At 45.0% G+C, this 24,871-nt stretch overlaps 2 protein-coding genes and 1 long non-coding RNA gene across 4 annotated transcripts; all 3 read right to left on the bottom strand.

Moving 5' to 3' along the window:
* Positions 1–3,756: 3,756 nt before the first annotated feature.
* On the bottom strand, positions 3,757–4,259 carry LOC121832978. Its single transcript, XR_006076876.1, has 2 exons — positions 4,174–4,259; positions 3,757–3,826 (listed from the first exon to the last, which is right to left on the bottom strand). It is a non-coding gene; the product is annotated as an uncharacterized LOC121832978 (long non-coding RNA).
* A 574-nt stretch (positions 4,260–4,833) lies between these two features.
* LOC115319437 (protein FAM98B) lies at positions 4,834–6,972 on the bottom strand (the record flags this gene model as incomplete). Its single annotated transcript, XM_042287155.1, has 3 exons — positions 6,885–6,972; positions 5,506–5,683; positions 4,834–4,892 (listed from the first exon to the last, which is right to left on the bottom strand). Coding segments are annotated over exons 1-3 (249 nt in total), but the record flags the coding sequence as incomplete, so codon positions are not given.
* A 4,437-nt stretch (positions 6,973–11,409) lies between these two features.
* On the bottom strand, positions 11,410–19,316 carry LOC8034540. 2 transcript variants are annotated; one of them, XM_029979427.4, is made up of 4 exons: positions 18,920–18,974; positions 17,314–17,361; positions 14,851–14,923; positions 11,410–13,298 (listed from the first exon to the last, which is right to left on the bottom strand). In XM_029979427.4, the coding sequence occupies exons 1-4, from the start codon at positions 18,932–18,934 to the stop codon at positions 12,373–12,375; spliced, it is 1,062 nt and encodes a 353-aa protein (XP_029835287.3). In that variant the 5' UTR covers positions 18,935–18,974; the 3' UTR covers positions 11,410–12,372. The 2 variants fall into 2 exon arrangements, with proteins under 2 accessions (XP_029835287.3, XP_029835288.3); XM_029979428.4 differs by lacking the exon at positions 17,314–17,361 and having other exon boundaries at positions 18,920–19,316.
* Between the last annotated feature and the right edge of the window lie 5,555 nt (positions 19,317–24,871).

The following is a 24,871-nucleotide window of genomic DNA, read 5'->3' as shown; positions in this document are numbered from 1 at the left end:
TGAGCTTGCTACCCGAGCCTGAACGGCGGCGGTATCGAAACAAACTGAGTGTACGGCGTTGCCTTCGAGGGTCCGTACGCCGTAAACAAGGCCTGCTGGACTTCCGACGTGAAGTAGCTGCCACCGAAGTCGACGGCTCACGTCGTCGTTTATTTAGTTCTTTCGCCAATCCAGTTCACGGCCGACGCGGTCCAGGCGTACAAGTCTCTAGAGGCCTACGATTACTTCGAGTCGGTTTCCGCACTGCCGGCGGGATCAGCAGACTGTGTGTCTGTGGATGTGTATTTATTAATTAAATAAATACACACAGCGTCTTCAAGTCAAGGTATGCTATTTTTCCTACTCTCACGACCACAAGGCATGACAAGCAGTAACGCTTTATCCGTTCTGCAGTCTTGGCGGTAACACGTTAAAGTAGCAGCGTTACCAGGAGCGCGTTACTTTTTTCAGTAACGTAGTAACCTGCTTGTTACTTTTTCGACACAGTAATGGGTAACGTACTTACGTTACTGCTTCAAGTAACGTAGTTACGTTACTCGTTACTACAATTACACCCCAAGTTTTTCCGTGTTTTTAGGCGTCAAGCCATGTTTTTCTTTGCGTTTTTTTCTCGTCAGTATTTAGGTGAAACCGTAAAAAAAGACAAAGTAATTATGTTCAGTTTCTGCATGAACATAATGTTTCTTGATATATCGGCTTATGCATACCTGCATCGTCAAAACCGTAAAACGTGTTAAATCATAATTTAAAAAGTAAAGCAGGAGTAACGTGCGTTACTTTCTATCGGTAGCGGTAACGCGTTCCTTTTATTTTTAGGCAACGTAGCTCAGTAACGCGTACCTTTAATTTACAGGTAACGAGTAACGTATTTCGTTACTTTTTTTCGGTAACGCCTACAACACTGCCGTTCTGTCGCCGATCCCCTTCGGCTGGGTAGCAGGGGCGTAGCGAGCCTCCGACGAGCGCTTGGCCGGTGCTTTGTTCGCGAACACCATGGGAACCAAATCCGGGTGGTCTCGATCAGACGACGGTTTCCCTGCACATAAGCAAGCCTCGGGACGGAGATTGAAATGGAAGCCGCACTTGCCTCCAAGAAAGTGCTTGCCGCACAAACGGTCGTTCACGCGAGGCGACCATAATTTTCGATCCACGTTTATTATCCACCTTCTATGCCTTTCAGAGTCTGCCGGGAACTTGTAGATGCTCTCTCCGCTACTTTTCTTGTACCTTTCGGCGCAACTAACGGCAACACAGCTTCGCGGCATGCTGAAATGCTATGACGCCCATGCGAAACGTGCGCCCTTTTGCCCACACCCCCCGGCTCAAGCCGGCGTGTCGGTCTGTCTTTCATTGAAAGGATAGTGGGTAGACCTCAATGTTTCAATGCTTGACGTCTATCCACAATTTTTTTTTTCTCGATCAGCCAATAAGAGCTCGGCGTCGTTCTGACGTCACTGGAAGACCTGTGCAAGAAGCAGGAGAACTGGCGTTCCGCATGCTCCTTTCCAAAGGGGTCAAGTGTACCTGTCGACTACAAAAAATAACACCAGACAGCAGAACGTTTCTTCAACGGCTAAGCAAAAATGAAAAATGAATTAGCCAGTCACCGCCCCTGACGCCCGTTATGCGTATGCGCTTCGAAATTCTTTATAGAACAATAAAGGAAACAGGGTCACTGGACACATCATGGTGTCAAAATGCTGTCCAGCTGCATGTACGTAGCGTAGTGCAAGGCTGTCAAGACTGTGAGCTTTTCTTTTTTAATTCTAGAACCTTTTGCGTTTTGAAGGCGCAGGAGGGGAAGGCGGGGAGGGGGGGGGGGCGCTTACTAGGGAGTTGTGAGCCGCTCTTGAACCCTCAAAGAGCCGCAGTTTGGCTACCGCCGGAAAGCATACTACCAACCCGCGCTTGATTTCTACTCAGGTCAGTGGACGCCGAGTTCCCGTCTGTAGACTGTGCCTTCATCTAGCAAAAACAATGTAAATATATATATGTATATTGCGCGTGCACGCACGTTCACACTTGCGTTAGCGAGGGCTCGCGTTAGCAAGGGCTGGAAGCTCGCGCTGAAGGCAGAGCTTCCAGTCTCAGTTTAAATGTGAACGGAGTATAGTACTTGGTCCACACTCCATTTTGTTTGATTACACAAACGACAATGACTTTACATAACACAAATAACAATTTAATCAGGCGTTTCGTCTCCCATACGGGAGACGGGTCTAGGTCAACTCTTTGAGAGTCAACTCGCCGACGGCCAACTCGTCGGTTGCCCATTCGTCATACGGAAACTCGTCGAAGAGGACAACTGGTCGTCGCTTTTTTAAAGCCAAAATATATAATTTTTGTCCTTATATTAAGCACCGACTGGACCGTGGGAAGCATATTTTACACGCGAAAATTTTTGTTTTATGTTGTGAAAACATTTTAACTTTTACCGGAACACTTTTTAGAACGTTAATTTCAGTATAAAAGAGCAAAGCAGGAATTGTACATGGCGTCTACACCAAAGTTGACCATAAAGGGGAAAACAATTTAAAAAAAATGCGGAAATAAACATTACTCCAACGAAACGTCTTGTTGCAAACGTCAAGTCTAGACTAGAAATTTTTATCCTAACGCGAAAACGCTTTTTTGAGTGTCTATACGTGCTTATAATGTTACCAGAGCTTACAAAACAGATGAGTAAAGACGGCAGAAGCATCCTCGTTGCATTTAATTGCGGGCATAAATAAAAACAAGCAGAAGCTAGTAACAAATTCACGCGTGACCCTGATCGTGTACTGATTACCGCTTGCTTTCGCGCGTTTTCTCATGCAAGCCGGAAGTAGTTATGCTCAACATCCATTGTGTCAAGATGACTTCCGGTTTCGGAGGATGTTACAGAAGCGATATTGTTATCTTTTCGCTGCATCTCCCCGCTGGGAGAACTTTACACGCACTGGGGAGGCCAACCATATTGCGCAAAGAGCTTTTCAACCCTGGAACAAAAGATCGGAGTATCGCTAGCTCGCTCCTGTCTACAGGCTTTTTGTGCTGCTTACGCAGCCGGGCGAGCTGTTCTCTCCTTCTCTGTGCTGCACGAAAGAAACATTTGTCTTGTCGACTGACATTGGAGATTTCGTAAGATGTTGCGGCTTTCTTTATCTTTAGTTGCGCAATACAACGGGGCAACAATCCTGTCCTCGTTGAAGCTAAATAAACTAGAGGCCAAACGCGCCGCTGTGGTTTCCTTGAACTACCCATTCGCTGGTGTTCACGAAAACGTGGTCCAAATTTCTTTTACAACTTAATAATTTAATTTCCCTCCAGGGCAGATAAACTTCGACCGATTTAATTTTGTCCAGCGAATCCCTATTTTATCAAATGAAACATATCGTATCTGTAAGTAGCTGAATTATTTTTAAACATCTATTAAAACTAAGCGCTGACGTCTGGTGGAGTGATTGAAACTCTGTAAAGAGATTTATTCCCTCAAACGATGCAACCGTTCCTTCTTAAAGGATATTTATTAACATAATGTGATAGCAACATCTTCAGTGGGAACTGAAATATTCAAAATCCAACTGGATTCAAGAGTAAGCCATCAACGTTGTCGAGCTCAGTCGTTTCAGTCGCAAAGTAGCTTCTTGATTTGAAGAATCTCACGTGCTGAGGAACCAAAACACAGACTTTGTTTTTCGGCGTCTCCGCCTTGGTCATTCTTTTATTAAACGTGAACATAGTGCTTTGTACAATCATATACAGGATCCTTTTTCGCAGTGTGATGAGGTGCTTTGGTCTTGGGCATGGGCACCAGGGTGCGGCAGGCGTTGGTCTTAGTTGTCGTCTAAAAAAAAGTAGTGTAAGAAATTATCTTGAGAAACAGCGTCCGACGTTAAGAACACGTTGTTGGTACTTTAATATTAAAATGTCACGTTCATAGTTCAGAAACCAGGAAAGTATTAAATCTGATGCCATAAGAATATCGTCAAGTAAGCTTTTCAACTATTTTATCAATGTTTTAATAACGAAATCCAAGTAAAGTTTAGAAACAATTTCATTAAGACTACAGCTAATTTTTTTTTTTTTTGGTTTTGGCTACTTATTATTCGAAATATTCAACCAGATTCCAGAGGAGTGATGACACTAATTGTCCTCGCAGAATACGTGTTACGTTCATTAAATTTCACTTACACAAAAAGTAGAGACTTTAGCCAAGCGCAATGGGTTGAGGGGAAGCTAACGACTAGCGCTTCACCACCACCCTCCGCCGCCTCCACCACCTCCGGCCTGCCAGCCTCCGCCGCCTCCACCCGCTTGCCATCCACCTCCACCTCCGCCGGCTTGCCATCCACCGCCTCCGCCGCCATGTCCACCTCCGCCACCACCGGTGGAGGTCGTTGTCGTCTTAACCAGGAACACATGCTTGCCACCGCCGCCTCCGCCACCTCCGTGGCCTCCACCGCCGAAGCCACCTCCGCCGAAGCCACCCCCGCCGTAGCCGCCGCCGCCGCCGCCATGGCCTCCTCCGCCACCGCCTCCGAATTTGCTGGTGGTGCGCACGACGTAGACATGCTTTCCTCCACCGCCACCACCTCCGCCGCCTCCGGCCTGCCATCCGCCACCGCCTCCTCCGGCTTGCCATCCACCGCCGCCGCCTCCGGCTTGCCATCCACCGCCGCCGCCTCCGGCTTGCCATCCGCCGCCTCCGCCTCCGGCTTGCCATCCGCCGCCGCCGCCGCCGCCTTGCCAACCACCTCCACCGCCACCGCCGAGGTTCCAACCACCGCCGCCGCCGCCACCGCCAAGCATCCAACCGCCGCCGGCTGGCTGCCAGCCGCCACCGCCGCCGCCGCCGCCTCCGCCGCCACCTCCACTGACTTTGCGGATGATGTAGACGTGCTTCCCTCCGCCTGCATCAAAAAGCGTCGAATGTAAGCAGCATACACGCAAAGAGGAAACCAGCGAAACATTGACGTATACGCTGCGGTACAGCAAAGCAGACACCCCGGGGACTTTATAAGGTTGGCCGCTACAAGCTTGTTCGTTTGATTTAAAAAGTTGAAAACGCAAACTCCTGTAGAGCCCTTTATTTTCGCTGCCCCGATTTTTCGCGAATTGGGCACCGGAATCATATTCGCGACCATTAAATTTCGCGAATTCTAAAGGCTGGAATTTGTTCCTACAAATAATAGAAATATTCGCACCCACTAAAGTTTGCGATTTTTAGAAGTAGCGAAATTCGTGAAAAATTAGGGGCTCGTGAATATTAGGGGTTTTACAGTATATAGAAGTTTCCGATAGCTTTAATCTCGGCACACGAGTCGTGACTAGGTGTTTCTGGTTTGTTCTCCTATGTATTTTTTGTTTTTGTTTTTTTTGTTTTGTTTAAGAAAGTATGTATCGTACCTGCAACACTTGTGAAAAGTATTCGAAAAAAATACTTGACAACAACATTGTCCCTGGTTCGGTAATACATAAGATAAAATTTCTTGAATGAAATATTTGTTTTATACATTATCTCACCTCCACCACCTCCACCGCCGCCACCTTGCCAGCCACCACCACCGCCGCCTTGCCAGCCACCCCCGCCGCCACCTCCGACTTGCCAGCCGCCTCCGCCACCACCACCTTGCCAACCGCCGCCACCGCCGCCACCAAGGTTTCCGGCTAATGCCATCCCAACCAGGGTGGCTACCACAACCTGAGAGAACCGAGAACATACCGATACGCTGCACAAAGTGGAATCCTAGTCGTTGTCCAGAAGATAGGTACATCTACCCTCGAACGCTGAACAAGAGACCATAACTGGTAACATGCCCGGTTGACACAAAGCAAGCCCAGGCTTAAAGTTGACAATCTTGAGAAGCTATCATATTGTATATAGTTTATTTCAATACAGTATACGCTAAACCTAATGATGCTGCACGACGTACGGAGATAAACGAATGGACTGGCAAAAAAGAAAGACAATAGCTGAAGTGTGAAAACTCGAAATATGTAAGAAGCAAGACCTATACACGCATGAGAAGTAACACTTTTTGTGATATTATAAATCTGGTTATTGCTTGGCTGCATCCTGACACAGTTGTGGCCGCCTCTACCTTTGCCGTTAGACCAACTTTACCTCAAGCTAGTCTCTTTCATCAGACACTGAGAGCGTTTGATGTTACATTCCAGCAAAAGCTAAAAAGTCGAAAAGTAAAAAGAAGAGTCTCTGCTCAGCAGTGACGTGTTACGTTACGCGTGTCTGAACTCAATGTAAATATCCTTGCGCGGAATCCGGTAGTAATCCCCCTCACCGAGTGACCTCGCGGCCGCTCCCTCCTTTACTATGAGCAAGGGTAAAACGGTGGCAGTAAGGCCTTCCTCAAGATAAACGGGACTGCTCGCATGGTTCACAGTTAAGGAGAAGCAATGAACTTTTTGCAATTACTTAGTATTGCTGCGATTCTAAGCATTTGGTTTCTTTAAGATAATATACATGATTTTAAGCAATTCACGTCACATTCCAATTGTTATTTACAATGAAGGAAGAACGCAATGAATATTTTTAAGTCAAGCACTTCTTCCGATGACCAATTTTTTTGTGAGCTTGACGATTCTAACACAGTCCTATCTAGAAGGGCATTAAAAACGGACGAAAAGAGCTCGATGCATTGGCAGCAAGATACTCTCGCCAGTTAACGCGCACGATAGCGTCCTGGAATATCAAATTCCCGCAAAAACAGGTGAGAATACAGAAGCGACTGTGTACACGAGTTAGCCTAAGACTGCCTACAAGGATACCTTCAGCAGTTGCACACTTGCAGCAGGGAGTGTCAGGGTCCGTGTTGCAAGAGAGCGACTGCCGACGGGCACCGTGCCCTGGACAAGAAGCGCGGAGAAGCACCGGGAGGACTCACCAAGGAACGCATGCTGGTCGGCGTAACTTCAACTCTCGCTTTCGGATCGCTGCTTGTCGCCTTCGTTCACCGGTAACTCGAGTCACAGGAGGCGAAGGAACGTGTTGAGTCAGTGCTCTACCAGCGGCGTACTTATACCCATCCGAGTCGGCAAGGAGGAATACTGTGGCAAGACTGCGAAAACGCCATCACTGGAGCGCTATTTCAGGTTCCCTCGGCGCCCTCTCCCATGGCCGCTACACTCCACGCCTTTTCCCGTGCCACAATGCGAGGAAGAGAGTGACAAGGGGTCACCCGCGACTGACCCCCTGCCCTCCTCCGTGTCTCCCTCGACTGCCGCCGAGCTCGGAGGAGGTTGGCCACTTGGCGTTCCACTTTCGCCCGCAATGGTCCTTCTCAGAATAGACCTCCGGTGGCCGAGGATGGACGAAGAGTCGAAGAGCGGGTCCGGCCTGCTTCCACTCATCGCTGCTGGACTTCCTTCCTTCCCTCTTCCGCAGGGCCTGGAGAGGGGCCCTTGCCTGGTGGCTCGGACGCCCGGGCCATAGGTGGCTTTTTCGGATGGCCCCCGTGCTTCGCCTCTTCCTCCGGCGTTCGTTATGAGACTCGTATTAGCTGGCTGACCTCTAGGCGGAAGAAGGCCTGCTGCGAGTTTGATTATGGATATGCGGCCGGACGCTCGGATCGCTTCGTTTTAAGGGGGTCCGGAAGTAAGGATGCTCCACGCGCGTCAGAGGCGGATTGGGTTTCGGAGTAATGAGCCGAAGACGAACAGCGCCAAGTTCGCGATCCGTGCTCCAGTACACAGGCGAGCGTGATACAAAGGAAGCCGTCGTTTCCTACGATGGTGTGTGTTTTGTGTGAACTGGGCGATCGGCTGTTAGATGTGAGTTGTTAAGGATTCGTCACAGATGCGACGATTAGGGTGGCCCTAGCTCTATGGTGATCAAAGTCTCGGGATCCATTCATTCAACATGCGTGCATTCGACGGAAGCAATCTATCGATTCTAAATAATACATCTCAGAATGCCCTGGTACTCTTAGGTATCATGTGTGCCTGTGATGAGTTAGCAATCAAATAGTAATCATAGAATAGTGCACACGTAATTTGATGTTAATATGTTCAATTGCGCCTAGAAGCATTATTGACTCTTTGTTTGCCTCGTTAGACATTTAAATACACTAGTTTCGAAGTGTTTCAGTCTTCTAAGTGAACTAATTTTGAAGCATAAGGGTGTGCTCTATTTGATTGATAAATATTTTCAGAAGGATGCCAGGAGAAGTGAAAAGGGGGGGGGGGGGGGGGGAGGGGGGGAGGCTTACTGGATTTTGAATTATTTTTGAACTATGACAATAAAATTAAAAAGTACTCGAAATGCGGTTATTTTGACGTTGCTTTCCGCAGCAAAACTCTGCCTCTGCCTTAGCAAAGCCAGTGTTTCTGAAAACATTACTGCCTAACTGAAGACATTATATTTTTGTTGTAGGCAAGCTTGTTGAAACTGTTGATTTATTTTTTATTGTTTTCCGTAGAACTATTAAATACATTTTACCCCTCTAATGTCGAAACAGAAGTTGAGGCCGTGCTCCCGTTGTAAAATTAAGAGGTAATATGTAATTTCTCGTGCTTTCTGACGATATTTCGTTTTCACATCTCTAAAACCTTGGTAGTGAACTATTTTGCAATTAAGATTTTTCTTCTCTCCGTAACTGCTCAATTCCGAATATACTACGTGTAAAATAATTAAAAAAAAACGAGCATAGACAGAAAATTGAAGAAATCTGTTGTCAACAATTCAAAATACATTAATTTTGTGAATTTCTGTCCAATAAAAAAATTGCAACGCATGGAAGTGGTATTTTAAATGTATAGACACAAAAAAAAAACAGCCTGGCTATTATCTTCATGACTATTTTTGATGGTTTGAAGTAATGGGTTGACATTCTATAACGTGTCCCGAAGCAACTTTCAAGATATGTTTGACGAGACCGGAGAAAAACTGCCACACCCGTGAGCTGGAACAAAACACCGTCCATTGCAATATCCTCAGTGATCAGGAGCGTAAACCCAAGGCGTTCGAAGGGGATCGGAAGACTTTCATCGGATATTTCTCTCCCCTGTCTCATTCCTTTTACACCCAATATTTTACAGCCAACGGGAACTTGTTACCCAGGTAATAAAATGTCTAATCTGCTTGGCTTCACGTACTACACAAATTTTGTTGGAGACACTGAGTACATACTGGCAAATGAACTAACCATATTCATGCGTTATAACTTTTTAAGCGCGTCCATAGAAAGCCTCTCCGTAAGCCGTTCTTCTGCATGGTTCAGATTATAATATTTTCTGAGTCGCCTGCGTTCTGTCGAGTCTTGAAACTTTCCGTAAGCACTCCTCTCCCCCTCCCCAACCTAGTAGCTCCTCTAACTTCAATTGCAGTAATTATCACTTATAGAATCTCGTATCATTGAATTGGTGCATTGAGGACAATATTTGTATTAGGCGTGCGATTACCAACAGCTTCTCTTTAAGGATTACGACGGGGAGGGGAGAAAACTTTCGACCGTCGGGCGATGTTTTGTCACCGTGCGCGTTGTGGCGGCTGTCTAGCTTGTCACGCGCGCAAACTCCTGGCTCGTATGTCGCCGCTGCATAGTTGCCCCATGTTTCAGTGTTCAAAGCACCCTCAACTGCTGACAGTCGGTTTATTACTCGCCATCGTTGACAGAATCATTGACGGACTTTTGTCAGAGCCTTCCGTCAATATTGCTTAAACAAGCTGACGAGAAGCAGTCTTGGGAGGGACCCATACAACGTGAGCATAATACGTATATATAAAAGAGTGCAAGTTCGTCCGTTCCTTGCGCACCTCGTGCGTTTGTTTACTCGCAAAAGGCACCCATCTCTTTTGTTCGCCCCCGACCTCGTCCCATGACAGCGCGCGCTCGGCTGCGCCGTAATCGCGCGTTCCCTCCGTCACCCTTCAATTGACGTGTCCGTCCTTGCGCTCCGTTGCGCCAAAAGACGCATTTTGGAACACTCACCCCGCCGTAATACTAAAACGTGCCCGTCTTGACTGCTTAATTTAGATATTTCCGGGGATCTCATCGTGAGTAGGTCAGGCATTGAGGGATCGATGCCAAGATAACCTATATTACTTCAAATGAAAACTTGCAACTCTGTATAATCTTCTCATCGATGGTATCCAGTCTTGATTGAGAAAGACTTGCGAGTAATTGAACGAAACGCAATAAAAAGAGAGGTTCAAAATGTACGTCTCCTCACGTGGCATTTTGAAAGGATGTACAGCTTCATCCAAGAGCATCCATTATGATTAGAGTGTCGGTAACTTCCGCAAGATGCTGCTCGTGAAGAGGCAGAAGTTGTTCTTATTCTTTTTCACTATGCAGCCAACCGAAGGATGGCACAACGCAAGCATATACTGTGCACAACGGGTGCGTAGGTCAAATTATCCTAATGAAAACAATTTTCATATAAAGGAAGCTACAATCAAGTTGATGGAGCGTGTTTATTTAAAGTAACCTGAATCGCCCGTCGACCCGCATAATTTTGCCTGGCCCTGCCCTCAGCATATAGGCTCCCGTGTTCCACTCTTCCATTCTACACGAACGGGATCTACTCAATTTATTCTCAAGTTTCACGGGTGCAAATTTCTTTCGAGATGGGGGCAGGGGCGGCGGAGGTAATGGAGGGTAATTTAAACTTATAAATAATTTAGAAAAAAATCTTAGGTAATTAATTACCTTTAATTTTTTTCAGTATATTTGCGGGAATCCTATTAAAGGGTTTATATAGATGAAAGTAATCTGGCTTTTATAAAATGGCCATATGTGTACACTTCTTCCTGTGCACCCGTATTTATTTTGAATGTCCCTTTTTATATATTTTACAGGAATTTATGAAAATAAGTGCACGCGCTCTCGGGTTTTTCGTAATGATAATAGTTCGCTGGATTTTTCTATGTATTTTTGTCTGCGGTTACGAAACGTCTATATATTTTCGTTATTATTTCTTTAAACTTTGCGGCGCCGACGTTAAAAACAAAAGGCCTTTAGGCTCCGTTCATATCGCGTTTTCTTTCCCCCTCTCGCGTAATTCCTTATTCGTGTGTAGTCCCATGCCACTTTCTTTCCGAATCAAATATTCACGACAGCAGCAGAAACCGCCGTCCGACTTCCCAGTCCGTGGCCCTCAAAATGCACGATCGGTGAGTGCTCTCTGGTTTCCCGTTTCTATGCCGAGCTCCACGACACGGTCCCCTCACTTAAGCAGAGTTAACCCAAATGGCAAAAACACGTGAAAGTTCCGAGATTGGAATCGTCGCCACTGAAAGTGAACCGAGCAAACCCTTGCACACTCAAGCAAGACGCCACACATCCGGCTTCTCTCATATTCCTTCGTGTTATAATCCTGACGCGTAGACACGGAGCCTTTTTCGCTCATATCCAGAGGTTCTCTGCTTCGGAGGGTAGGTAGGTTAGTCAAACAACCATAGGATTCACAGTACGACTTCGGAAAATGGTTTTATTACTTCCTGTAGTTCGGCCAATAATCAACGGATTTGCTTTGAGGCATTCGCAGTGGGTGGGGTGTGATGTTTTCCGTGGACTACGCACATTGTGCACACAGTGCGAATTTAAACCGTACGTCGAATAAAAACAAAACAATTAAATTTAGTGCCCGGACGGTATACCGATGACAGTGAAGATAATGGCTGTGGCCTTCGTGACTGATCTCGTTTGCTCCGTTCCTTTCCGACTGTTTACATGTGGGGTTACAGACAGCTCACAAAACACATGGTGTGTCACCTTGCGTGTCATTTCACACTTCCGAGTTGCTCTTCCGCGCTCATAAGCTTTGTTTTTTAATCAATATATTGGGCAAAGGGTAGAAGAGTCAAACTCGAGAGGGGGGTTTCACCTAAAAGTGGTATTTTCTTGTGAAGCTGTCAGTTGTTAAAGAAATAATTAGCTATGTATGCAGCGTCCAGCTGGAAGAAAGTACCGGCCGCAGTATACCTACCTAGTCATTCATCACAAAAACGATGCAAGCTGAGCCCGTCACGGGCAGTGTGAGAAACGATGAAAACAAAAAGAAGATATCTCATTGTGAGTTGGCAATCCTATTGGAGGCAGTCAAGAAACAAATAAAAGACTAAACACGTAAGACAAAAGGCGACACAAAGACATCCTGGGGCCCTGATCTGCACGGCGGGACCAAGCAGGACTAAGGAATCGGGACATCGCCGCCGGCTCTGATTGGTCGGCGGTGCGGAGCTGGCCATTCACAGCAGCTGGTGGTGTCCCGATTCCTCAGTCCCGCTTGGCCCCGCCGTGTAGATCAGGGCCCCTGCCTGTGTTTGGTCGTTCCTAGGCTGAAACCGACACTCTAATCCGTTCCTTTGTAATGTAGTGAGGAAACGTCTTTGGGTTGAGAGAGCAAATTAGAAAACGCTGTGCAATCGATCTAATGCCACGAATGCTTGTTGTAGGGTCTTCGGACTCCAGCTGGCCAGCCGAAGGGAAGCTGCTGCATCATGGTACTTGGCAGCGATCGAATGAAGTAGACTTGCTTCTTGCTACTTGTCGAGGGGGGGACCCATCCACCTCCCATCTGAGCTTCAAATTGGGCAGCATAGTTCACGTCCCAGTCGGATGGCCAAGCCTGGTTCATCTGGATACCCATAAAGTGGTCGGGACCGAGGGTCTTGATAATGTAGATCTGCTTTTCCGTCATTGGAGCCCCAAAGGAACTGTGCATAGGGCCTGCCCCGGAGAAGAACGCATGGTCCCCATGAGGTGAGGAATGACTGTCCAGATTGACCGTCTTGATGGTAAAGACGTGCTCATGTCCGCCCGCAGTCATAGCCTGTCCAGATTCGCTGTTTTTAACTTGCCAGCCACCTTTGTTATTAGAATAATCTTGGCGAGAAGGCGCTGACGAACCGGTGTCTGAACTGTATGCTTGCTTCGGCTGCTTATTAACCTGCAGTTTCCATTCGCCATCCGCAGTACTGGACGGAGCCAAATAACTCTGCTTTCGATACCCATTGCCGTTATTGCCACGAATGGCTTGTGCAGCTTCTCTGGCGGGACTGGTCTGCTCCGCTGGAAAGTTGGACGGCCAATCTGAGCTCGTTCCTGGGTTCTTCCATTGAGGCTCAGAGTTTTTCAGGGGCTCGTTGGTTCTGGAGGATGAGGACCCGGATGCGTAGAACTGACTATGACCATTGAGCGGACGGGTGCTGGCGGGAAAGCTGCTCGACCATCCACTGGCTGCAGAGCCTGATAGCTGTTGAGTAGCCGCAGGTACTTGGTTAGAGGGAAGTGACTTCCTAACAACGTAAACTCGTTGCCGAGCTTCACTGGGTCCCGCCTGGTGACCTTGTCGCTCTGCGAAAAAAATAATCAGTGTTTTCATGGTCATTGATCAATTTTTATTGTATTATTAATGAAAACAAAATAACAGTATGTTAGTACGACTTTCCATCTAATTTAATATTTATTTACTTAGAGAATCCGCATGCCCTATGCCTCAAAGAGGATGGTGTTCAGAGAAAAGAACGCATTCAGTTTAGAGCTATGCACGTAACAGATATTGCCACTAACTTAAACAATTGGTTATGAACACCAATGCATATTATGTCTAAAGAAACGAGTAAGCATTAGGGTTGTTATATCAGATCATTACAATCAAGAATTCAGATAAAGCGAGGACGGGGGTTGCTAAGATTAGGTAATCCAAAATAATTTAATGAAAAACCGGTTTATACAGCTTGTCATTAGCGGTCACAGGAAAATAAATATTCAATGTTTTCTTTGGTTGGCGGGTCTGAATTTCTTAATATTATTCCGCGCCTGAAATATAACACTATGATCAAAATTGTCAAATATGTATTAAGAAATGTGAAACAAATATTTAGTATTCTAGATGATGAAAGACTCCCTAGTTACAATTAGTGAGTAAAAAAAAAACTTATGGGTAGTCTCCCTCACCCCCTTCCCTGCAAACAGAAATGCAAAAAATTGGACGTATTACACATCACAAATTGCGGTATGATTCAATGCGTGTTCATCTTGTTGCTTAGCTTTAAGAATTCCGACTCTTCCGCGCCATTATGCGAACTCGTTAATTTGAAACAACCCAGGGTGGGTGCACATCTCTCTGCATACTCTGTCAAGCAGATAATTCTGGCAGACAGAACCCTCAGTTCTGACGCTCTTATGCTCGGGTCCCACTAGAGCGACAAAGAGAACCAACCGACAGCGACGAGCCTCAGATTATATTCTTTCGCCATTTGACAGACTTTGCAGTATAACGGAGTCTATGGTCAAACACGAGCATCATACACGCGAGGGTATCTTTGGCAGGCTTGCAATCACTCGTGCTTACTTCACGAGCACCGAACGACTAAACGCCAGACAAAGGTACCATGCGAGCATGCTGCATGTGTTGGAGGATTCTCCGTGTCGGTTGTTCTTGTTTATCACTCTAGTGGGACTCGGGCCTTACAAAACTCTGTACCAAGCAGCCTCTGTTCCATTGTCCCCCTTTTGTTCTCCGCTCACATAATTTCGACGCAACGACGTTTGGTCGCCACTTCTCTTATCTTACTGGGCCGTCCCGTACATGATCCCGTGCTTGACCCCAACACACCGGACACAATTAGGATTACTCAGCAATTTGCCGGCACCCGGGCGTCCCCCGCTCAAACAGCTATTTATAGTCGGGCTGGCTCCATTAAACAATGTGAAGCGGGAAGTAACTCTTCTCGCCGCTCGTCCGTCGGACGTATCCAGATCGACTTGTTTGGATGCCGGGGCTACTCGCTCGTTAGTAAGCTGTCATCCCGGAGAAAAGAAGTGTCTCCATGCGACCCGCTGTGGACGGTACGTAATATTGATTTTGTCGGAGCAAGAACCGTCGTCATGCTGATGTCCTCACCCGAGACGGCCCAGTCTTGGTTGCTGCGCACGCTTCCAGCTAGGGCCGTGGCCAGCGTTGACATCAGGATTACCTGCATTGAACCGTCGTCGGCGCAGTTGGGATTATTGTTTGGCGGCGCCGCGTCGTCGCATGCTTCATCACCTCGTTTCGCGCGAGCGATCTTTTTTGGTAACAGAAATATCGATCAGACGTCTAGTGACCTCGATGATTTTCTCTGACCCTCACGTCTCACGAATGATTGAATGCCAGTAGAACGGCACCCATACTTACGAACCCGCGCAGGCCTAGATATCAGTGGATAATAACTATGTCTCTGAACCTTAACCACATTTCCGCCCAACGATATTTATACTGAAGTGCTTAGGGAAGGTCAGGGTTTTCTCTTCAGGATAGAGAAACGAGTCTGCCTGGTGTCGGCCACTGACCGCGAAAGGATACGTGGGATATTTAAAGAAGCAGCTCCAGTAGCTTTCGGTACTGCGTTTGGTGCTCCGTTCGAAAAGCGTTAAAATAGACAGCTGAACGCGAGAAACAGTCAGCCTTCTATAATGCAGAATAAATTTGTCCGGGTTAGAGAAAACAAATACAGCTTCTAGATGCGGACTGCGACGGGGATACAAGTCGTAACTTGTAACCCTTCCACAAATATCTTGCCAGCCGCTTCCTCGTATAGGGGGTATTCACTGGATGCCATATTTGAGGGCGATGTTTAGAGCGCATGCTCAGGAGGTGCTCACAATATAGTCCGGTAAGGCCGGAAATCTTGATGGTGCACATTGCATGTTGCAAACGAACTGCGAAAGCTCGCCGTCAGCACTCGATCAGCAACCGCGCACACAGGTGTGGCAGCCAATGAATACTCCCTATACGCGCCAATTTTGTAGCTCTATTCTTAATTCTTCCGATCCAATATCCCTCATCCCAAACACTCAGCAACGAGTGACATATCAGAAGCTGTAGGAAATTTGCTCATAATCCAGCCCTTTTATCAGGTTTCTGTAGCATTCACGGGACCTTAACGCGAGAAGGTTTATCAGTTTTTGTCGAGGGCCTTGAAGCTTCACCACTCGCTTCATCGAAATAAAGATATAGGTATACTCTTTTTGGTGTTTTCTTTTGTTTACAATTAGACTTTAATTTGCAATGAACACATTGTATCCACACGTGATGTGAGACGACGCATTTGTGATCCTGGAGGCAAAATGAAGACGTTTTCAGTGTTCCTACTCAAATACAGAATCGCTTTAGTTTCCCTTTAACAGTTCGATCAACCTTGCATTGTATTTCCCATAATAAAGTTTGAGGCGTGGTTTTGCGTAATTCAGTTTTCAAAATAAGCGATTACCTTGAATGTTTAGGGTGACACGTGAACTATCACAGAACAAGAAGATGCACGGGTAGAGATATTTTGAGTACAGAAGCTTGCCTCAGGCCACAATGACAGACACAATGACGCAGACAGATTAAGCCAGGAGACTAGGATGGATAAATTGTTTTGTGTCGCTTTTTCCGTTAGTTTATTCCTTCTAGACTGAGGGTCTAGATTAAGATGTGTTACTGGTTCGTTTGCCTCGCAAGATATTATACGTTAGAGTGGGCGGTTCTGTAAATGCTTCGGATTGAGCTTTGTTCTCTCCTCCATTCTGGTTTCCGCGCGTCGTCATGCCTCTTTTTGCGGGCACAACATTTCGACACGATACATACAGACACAACCTATGGAGAGTCGATCGATCTAACGAAGACCGTCGTACAATTGGTTTGTTTCGCCGATGGCGATACCGTCCCGGTCAGAGGGCGTTCATTGTTGCACAAGTCCCATTGTCACGTGGCTGTACGCAACATGTTGGTTCCCTTTCGCTAGCTGCGGCGGGAAGCTCCCTGGGGTCAGTGTTTCAGAAGGTTGCAATGTGGATGCCCACATGCTTCGTTGGATCTAGGTTGCCGTTCCGTGTTACCGTTTCGCCATCGCGGGAGCGCCGATTCGCTATTTCGACGGCGACAGCTTTCCCGTTTCTACTACTGTTAGCTCTTTGCTTTTATTTGCTTCTTTTTATTTTGTATCAATTCCTCTTCCTTTCTCGCCATGTGACTAAACAGAAAAACCTGTTATCAGCCACTTAAGTATTCTTTCTTTTTCTGGTTGCATTGTTACCGGTGAGGCTTCCTTTGTCTTGATAACTCATTTGGCTATTTTGCTTCCTACCTAAAAGATAAAATTGTGAGTCAGTTTTAAATAGATGCTACCCACCGAAAACACCAATAACTGTTCTCAAGGGAAGCGCAACCAGCTTATGGTGACGCGGGAAAAGCGGTACAACAATCTGAATGAAGCTAATGAGCTTACTGCTATTGGAAACGCGCGGCCACTAGAAGTTTTAAAACGCGTCAACTGCATTACTCCGAAGATCATAGACTAGGAGCTGAAGTAGTCGTGGGATATATTTACCAGGCCTTTATTACCTGCATACTTCCCGGGAGCTTGTAAAACAATGTCGACCTTCGCTGAGCCTGAAGAACATAATAAATTAATTTCAAGCTGAGTATGCAATTAGGGCTGTCAATATGTTGCGTACTTCAACATTCAATTGGAAGCATGGAATCTTTGATTCAGCGTAAAACTGAGCGTCCAGCCGTGAAGGACTCATACATAAGTCGCTCATACTTATAAATCTTTGGACTTCTGCGTACGTCCAAAGATTTATAAGTAGGGTGTTTGTATTAGGTCAGGCATGAGTGCGTTCGTTCGTGTACTCAGAAGCACATTTCCTGCAACTTTACCCACGTTTATAAAAAAGGGCAGCTAATATATAGGTCCAAATGATAACTCGTTGGCCGTATAAACGGCTTCTCGGTTTAATTTATTAATCAGTTATTAATTTAGCGAAAAGCTGACATACCGAAGAAATCGGTTTATTTAAAGACTAGGTGTAGATTTCTGCTATCACGTATGCTATTTACTCTTAACGGTAATGAGTAGCTTCTAAGGTCTTACTTCGCACTTTTGACGTAGTGAATTGTTCCACATTGAACGCGGAGGCGCTTGACGCAATACAATATACTAGAAAAGTCGTTGATCTAGTCGTACACCCGTTTGCAAATCTAAACAATTTTACATTTATTAATTTAGCAGCATTTCTTCGATAAAGCATGACACCACTAAGCTGGAGAAAACATATTTTCGTCAGATTACTTCTTCATTGCAAATTCCTATATTCATAGACTTAAAGAAACAAAGTACGATTTAAATTTTACATTTGTTTTGCGGTGTCACAAATATTTTGCTGAAGTAACCAGAATTCCCCTCCCCCCCCTAACCCCCACCTCCTCAACCCCCCCCCCAAAAAAAAAAGAAAAAAGAAGCAAGCACACGAGTACAAAAATTTGCAGGTGTTCCAATTCTCAGCCGCAAACTGCGAATGACGCCAAATATCGACCTACGAATGTTACCAACAAGCCTATGTTCTGCTTGTGGTGGGCTTGAATACATGTTCAGCCTAATAGGACTGCTTGTGGTTGAAAAGCAAAACATAGTCTTACAAAAAGCATGTTCAAGTACACCCAAAAATGCACAGTCGGTTTTATCATATAGTAAAAGCGAATTTTCACGAAATTTGAGAACATTTTGTGAAAATTTAACAATTTTCACGAAAATTCTCTAAAAGATTTTCTTTTTCTTCTGTCATAAAACTTTCACCGACTTTCTTGCTTCGTTTAATACCTCTACTTACCATAAGACATTACCTGAAACCATAATACGGGTTGTTAACCACTCCACCACTCCTAGTTGTGAGGGTGAAAAGAGATGCTTTACTATATTTAAAAAACCTGAAATGAGTTCTTTGTGCCTGTTACGTACCCCATAAAAGCGATCAAAGTCCTGATAATGCCTAAAACCCAAAAGTAAAAGAGTTCTCAAAAGGGCTGCGTGCGCACATCGCAGCCACACGATGACACGAAACAGTTGCGAATCGAGAATGATCTTGCAACACTATCACCTTTCTATATCCGAAGACGCGAACGCGGAAGAGGCGCTTGCGTGCGCCTAGTCTTGGGAAAGCCAACTCACCGCTGTGGCCTTCATCCTACTTGTCACGAGCTCTCGATCGCTAGAGACGAGAAAAACTGTCGGTATGCCGACGTCGCCGAGTGCTTTTTATACGGCGGGGCGTCACCGTTTTCGCGACATTCCAGCTATTTGCATTCCCATGGCTGCCGCGTGTCCTAAAGCTTGCGAGGGTGGTCCGGGCGAGCATGGCGCTCCAATTCGGAAATTTGACGCGGCTCGAGTGAACGTTTTGCAAAGTTTGGGACGTGTCCGGCCTGGCGACCGTGACACCTCAGCTGTCGTCAGAGAGACTCGTGTCGTCGTTCTGGGTTCGCGCTATGACGACATGGCGACATGATGCTTCTTTGCTGATTTCACATCCCGTGGTGGCGTGGCTTTACTTTACGATTTGATTCTTGGTTGAAGACGGGACGACTGGGGACCTAGTAGCTGCTATTAAATATTGCGAAATGTTTAATATTCACCGAAGAAGGAAAGAAAATGAGTGGCTGAATGAATGTATAGGCAGAGTTGCAGGTCATGCGTCAGGGTACTCGTAACTCTTAGCAGTCTGGGACGACAGAAAACTATCGAAGATTTACATTTAGCTATGAAGGCCGCCATCCATGAGAGATTTCGGAATGACTGCAGGTACGGCGCAGATTCGCAATTTTGTGTTAGTTACTCGATTCCCTTTTTTTTACTCAAAGAACCGTGTATTAACGTATCCTAACCTTGCGTAAATTATTTTAACATAGCATAAACTTTTAAATATCTTTTTTTATAAATAATATCGTTTCAGAAATAACCAAGAAGATGCTGGCGAGCTGGTGAACTTTCAGCATCTTGCAAACCCTAGACTTAAAAACAAGAAAGTGGACAGCTCACAAGGGTGCTAGTGAGTTGGGTGAATAAAAGTGCTTTTATGAGTAAAAAAAATTTAGAGATTATTTTTGAAAAAACAATCTTATGCATATTAAAAAAAAAGAAGGCAATTATATTGAGCGCCTCTACTCAACCCGTGGTAGGCTTTGCCCTGCTTCAATACAGGTAACGTTCAAACGTCACTTTTGATATATGTTTCCGTCTTTTTCTTCAAAAGCCTTTTGCAGTCCTGCTCAAAAACGTCACAATCACAGGTTCACAAAAACATACTTAAGAAATGTGTGTGCTCTTGCAAGCACTTGCTCCTGCAATTTAACCTTTCGAACTTAAACAAAAATCTGGAGACTTTTGTGAAACAAATAATTATGACCCAAAATATGACTTGCGATTTTGAAACAATGTTCGAACGCAAAACAATGTTTCACCCCCCCCCCCCCCCCAAGAAAAAGTGATATGAAACAAATGTTGTTTTTTTTTGCCCCTGAGCCTGAATAATTTTATTATGTGTTCATCGTGAGCTTTGCCACTGGTACAAGTAAGGTGATAAATATTAAAAAAAAATGCAATATCTGCTATCCTAAAACAAAATTGTGTTCCACTCTTGTATAACTTATTGTGAGAATGCAAACAAGCTTATTGTATCGACAAAATAAGTGTTCAATGAATTTTAACTGATTTACTAACATTAACTACCTAACATCGTTTTAAGAAAAATAACATGACATTTTACTCTCAGTTGCACAGGGGCAATTCACCGCAGAAGAGTTGGGAAGGAAACTTATAGAACATTTCCTCCTTGTGCTGTGTTTCAGGCGTTCACTTACTCACTTCTTTCACTGGAGTTCACGGAATTACATTTTTGTCGATACTTTCACTCGACGCAGCGAGGCGACTCTGTCGCGCTCTCCGTTTTCATTTTTAGTTCGCTTCGCCCAAAGCCAAAGAGGAAGACCCTCGCAAGGTTACTGATACCACATGTAGGTCGCGAAACCACGAAAAATGTTTCCTTGGCTGTCGAGAGTAAATAACACTTATTTTAAAACGTCTATTAGAAAAAAGGAACACGTAAGTAAGCATCTCCGGAAGATGTAGTATACCTCCATAATAACCCAACCGTGTTTAGGAAGTCGTTTGAGGAATAGCTGCGTTTTGTGACGGTGATTGTTTGAAGCCTGCCGAGAATACTGAGTGGTTAGGCATGCCTTCCCGGTATGTTGAGATGGACCTCTGCCCCGGAGGAATATTTAGTTGGGGTTCTACTGCCAACGTAACGTACTCGCGCGAGCTGCAATGGTCATCTTCCAACTCGTTCGCCAGTACTTTTTCTCCGACAAGCGAAATAACTCTAGAAAGACGATGCTTTTGTACAATAGGCCACGAAACACCTAATACTTAGATATCTTTATCTATAACTTTGTAGCAAGTTACCCTTAAAATATTGAGAAGAAATTATATAAGAAATGTTGGGTCCTTCATTTGCGACGCTGGAGAAGGGGCAGTTGTTCAGGAGAGTCTATAACACTAACTATACGAGTTGTATGATATCGTTACATTTTTTATTTACAAGATAACGTCCATGTCAAGTCCCGTCTGCACGTCCTTTGTCTTCTTCCGTGTTTCCCGGCACACGCATCAGCATGCCGCTACACTATTCCTTCTCAGGTTCGTTTTCTTGGAGGGATGAGGTTTTTAATTGGAGCGTTTTTATGCTATACAAAACCTCGCCCTATTGCTGTGGGGTTAGAGTAAGACAGTCTACATGCGCTTTTTTTAAGTTTCTTGTGATAAGTCCCTGCTGCATGCAGGTCCTTGACGTGAACGTTCAGTATCACTTGAACAGTTGAGGCCCACACCACTGTCTCCCACCAGCACCAAAGTTTACTACTTTCGCGCTGTTGGATGATTGATGCGCAAAGTCCTAATACCAGGGTGTCAGGTGACATGTCAGACAACGAATCTTATGCCGACCCAGAGTATATCAATGCCAAAGTTCAGAGCACATTTGCGCATTTTGAAAAATTGACACCGACAATGAAATGCCCCGATATTGCATAATTAAGGAGATACCATAACATTTGGTTAATGCTTTCAACCCCAAAACTGCCACAACGTGTCGCAAAACCATGCAAGCCTAGCGCGCACAGCGCTTTCACGACCTGGGATGCGGGACACCGATGTGACTGTCGGATAGCGTTTACGTTCAGCACTTGAACTTGGCGAAGGAATCTGGTGTGGTCGGTGGTAATCATGTCACGGTCATACCACTCCACAAGGCGCTGACGCTGACGGAAACGATGTCCTTGCTTGTAGAATGATATATTGGGGCCGTCAGGAGCAATGCTGGGAATTCCACTTCTGACACTAAATGTTATGTTTTTAATTTAGAAGTTGACGTCCATAACAAAATTAGACCAGGTTAGAAGTATGTGAAGTCCAGTCTGCACGTCCTTCGTCTTTTTCCGTAGTTCCCGGTACACGCTTCAGCACGCCACAAAAATATGATATGCATAATAAAATAAAAAAATAAACCTTGTAAAGGAGGTACCGAACTTTTTAATCAATCAAGTATGATAGGCGTCGCTATTTTTTTTTGCGAACATTGCTTTATTGAGAGTCGTGTGTCGGAGTAGTATGATCTCATTGAACCCTTTTAGTTGAAGAATTGTGTAAATAATAATAGAATAATAGTATTCGGAGCTTCGTCCATCCTTTGCGAGAACAAAACCGACAAATCACAATGCTTTGGCAGGCATCACTAGATATGCTTACAGAGGTCCGCACTGCCATAAGCTATTCATATAAGTTTTATACAGTCTAATTAGTGGCGGCACGCAGTTGAGTTCAGTGAACGCTGCAATTTATTCAAGTTCATTGGAATAAATGTTGTAAGAGAGCATGAGAAACACGACTTAACAAAGTGGCCAGTGAACTCGCGCAAGAATGTGTTTTTGCGCTAAATGTGTTGAACAAAATTTTAATTTGTTGATGTTGCCAAAGTCAAAAGCTCGAAGCAAACTACACAAATTTTTTCAACGCATACCAATAACAAATTTATGGTTTTAAACCCCCAAACTTTGGAGGAACAAGCATTTAGGACCTGGCCCATCAATTAAAAACAGCTTCGAAATAAACATAGGCTAATCTTTGTCTCGCTCTTTTAAACTATTGCATCCTCGTCCTCGGTGGCTCCGTGTTTTGTGCTTCACTGTTCTATGGAGGACTGGGCAATTTCATTTTAAAGTTTTTCATGAAGTGCTGTATTAATTCCTGACAATTTGTATAGCGAATTCACCCCCAGGGCACGTGGTAGTGTAGAAGATTTATTTAAATCTGTCAGTTGCATTTGATTGTCTTATTTTACGAGTGTGTTTCTCCCGTGAGCAATCGGTATACCACATGTTAAACGACTGACGTGCCTGCTTGAAGTAAAAAAAAAAAAAGACTTCCTACAGCGTTTTTTTTTTTTTTTTTTTTTTTTTTTTTTTTTCAGGACCCGTTGGTTGCCGTGTTTTTTTTTTTTGTATTTCCGGAAGGGTTAGGACGCCTAATTGGTCCAAACTTCTCCTCCTTTATACTTCCGGGGAAGCGACACAGGTGTTATTTAAGACAAACTGCTGCTTCTGAGTCCCATTTCGCTCACGCGTAACTGAAAGGCAGGTTGACCAGGTTTAAAGCCATCAACTCCTCGTTCAAAAGCAACGAGAAACGACAGTACTGAGTCGTCTGAAAATCCATCAACACACTTTCGGAAGCTGTTGAACTTCCTAAAACTGCCGCTTTAAGAATAAATTGTGCTCGTGATGCGGAAATGTTGATCGTCTCACGACAATTTTGTCGATGTAAGTTTCGTGATGTTTGAAATGCGAGTTCGTGCAGATGAAAGTAATGGGTTGGTCTTTCAACACTTTAGCGCGACTCCTTTTTATGTGCCGGCTTTTCTTTTTGAGCTTGAGTTTATTTACTGTCCAGTGCCTTCTCACATATTTCGAAGGAAGCACATACTGGTTGAATCGATATTTCCTGAAAGAACTTGATGCATCCTGAACGGTTTCGATGAGAACTTTGTTTCGTGCGTCCTCTGGGCTATCTTCTTACTCAAACCATTACCCAGTATACGGAACAGCGGAGGAGATTGAGTGTAGTTATGTGCAAATAATAAGACACAAGAAACCCAAACATGTCCTATAGTATGAGTATAAACATTCTACCTCGCTATATGGTATATGCACATCAAAAAGAGGGGATACATCATGCGGCTTTCACAATTTTTTGTGGGCAAAATTGAAAAAAGAAATGAAATCAAATAATAATCTTTTAGCGATTTGTACATGGAGGTATTTTTGTAATAATCAAACTACATATGTTTTCCTAAAGATGGATAAGGCGTCCCGCACTTTAGATGGGAAAGATAAAATATTTCTGGTTATGTAAAGGTATAGCGTCCTAGCTTGCTGGTGAGAGACGTAGCCGGAAGTATGCTTACTTCGGCGCCTATATCCACGAAATGCAGACAACCAGAGTTCTTCTCAAAAATAAAAAAAATAAACATCTGTTCTTGACAACTACACCACTCGCCACCTCTAGTGGTGAGATTAGTGCGTATATTTATCATTGATGTGCAAGGAGTGACCGATTTCTTGACTTCGACACCAAAGATTCGGTGATACTAGCACGCGCGAGGGCTGGTAGATGGGGAGCGATGCTGATAATATCTGGAGCTATAGCTGTGCCGCATGCTTGCCTGCGGATATGTTGTAAGCGTGACGAGCTGTGCCGAGAGCCGCGCAGGCTCACTCTGGAACTTATCGCGCAACCCGTGGCCGTCAGAAACAGTAGCTGTCGCACTTTAAAGAAGATGGAGTAATATACTTCCTCCCTTACAGGAGGAACATAACGTGTTCACTATGTTTCTTTAAAAAGGGAGGAATGTTTCTCCTACAAATTGGGGAGAAGGTGCTGACCAAAAAATTAAAGAACGTTGCCACCCTTTTCCTGTCAATGGAGGCAACCTTCCTTCCTCAAAACAACATGAATGCATGTAAGCCAGAACCGGGTCAAAAGCTTGGCCAGAACACGGCTTTTCACTGA

This window comes from Ixodes scapularis, unplaced genomic scaffold, assembly GCF_016920785.2.
Source record: "Ixodes scapularis isolate PalLabHiFi unplaced genomic scaffold, ASM1692078v2 PGA_scaffold9__187_contigs__length_104089568, whole genome shotgun sequence".
NCBI classification, from domain to species: Eukaryota; Metazoa; Arthropoda; class Arachnida; order Ixodida; family Ixodidae; genus Ixodes; species Ixodes scapularis.
The sequence above is the reverse complement of the archived record's forward strand: the minus strand, read 5'-3'. Positions and strand labels throughout refer to the sequence as shown.

What these genes read in the sequence shown, in the direction of transcription:
- LOC8034540 (XM_029979427.4), bottom strand. An exon ending in AGCTCCCGGGAAGTATGCAG is followed by an intron (nt 14,924 to 17,313) that starts GTAATAAAGGCC and finishes GGTTCAATGCAG; the next exon opens with GTAATCCTGATGTCAACGCT. An exon ending in CCAAGACTGGGCCGTCTCGG is followed by an intron (nt 13,299 to 14,850) that starts GTGAGGACATCA and finishes TTTTTTTCGCAG; the next exon opens with AGCGACAAGGTCACCAGGCG.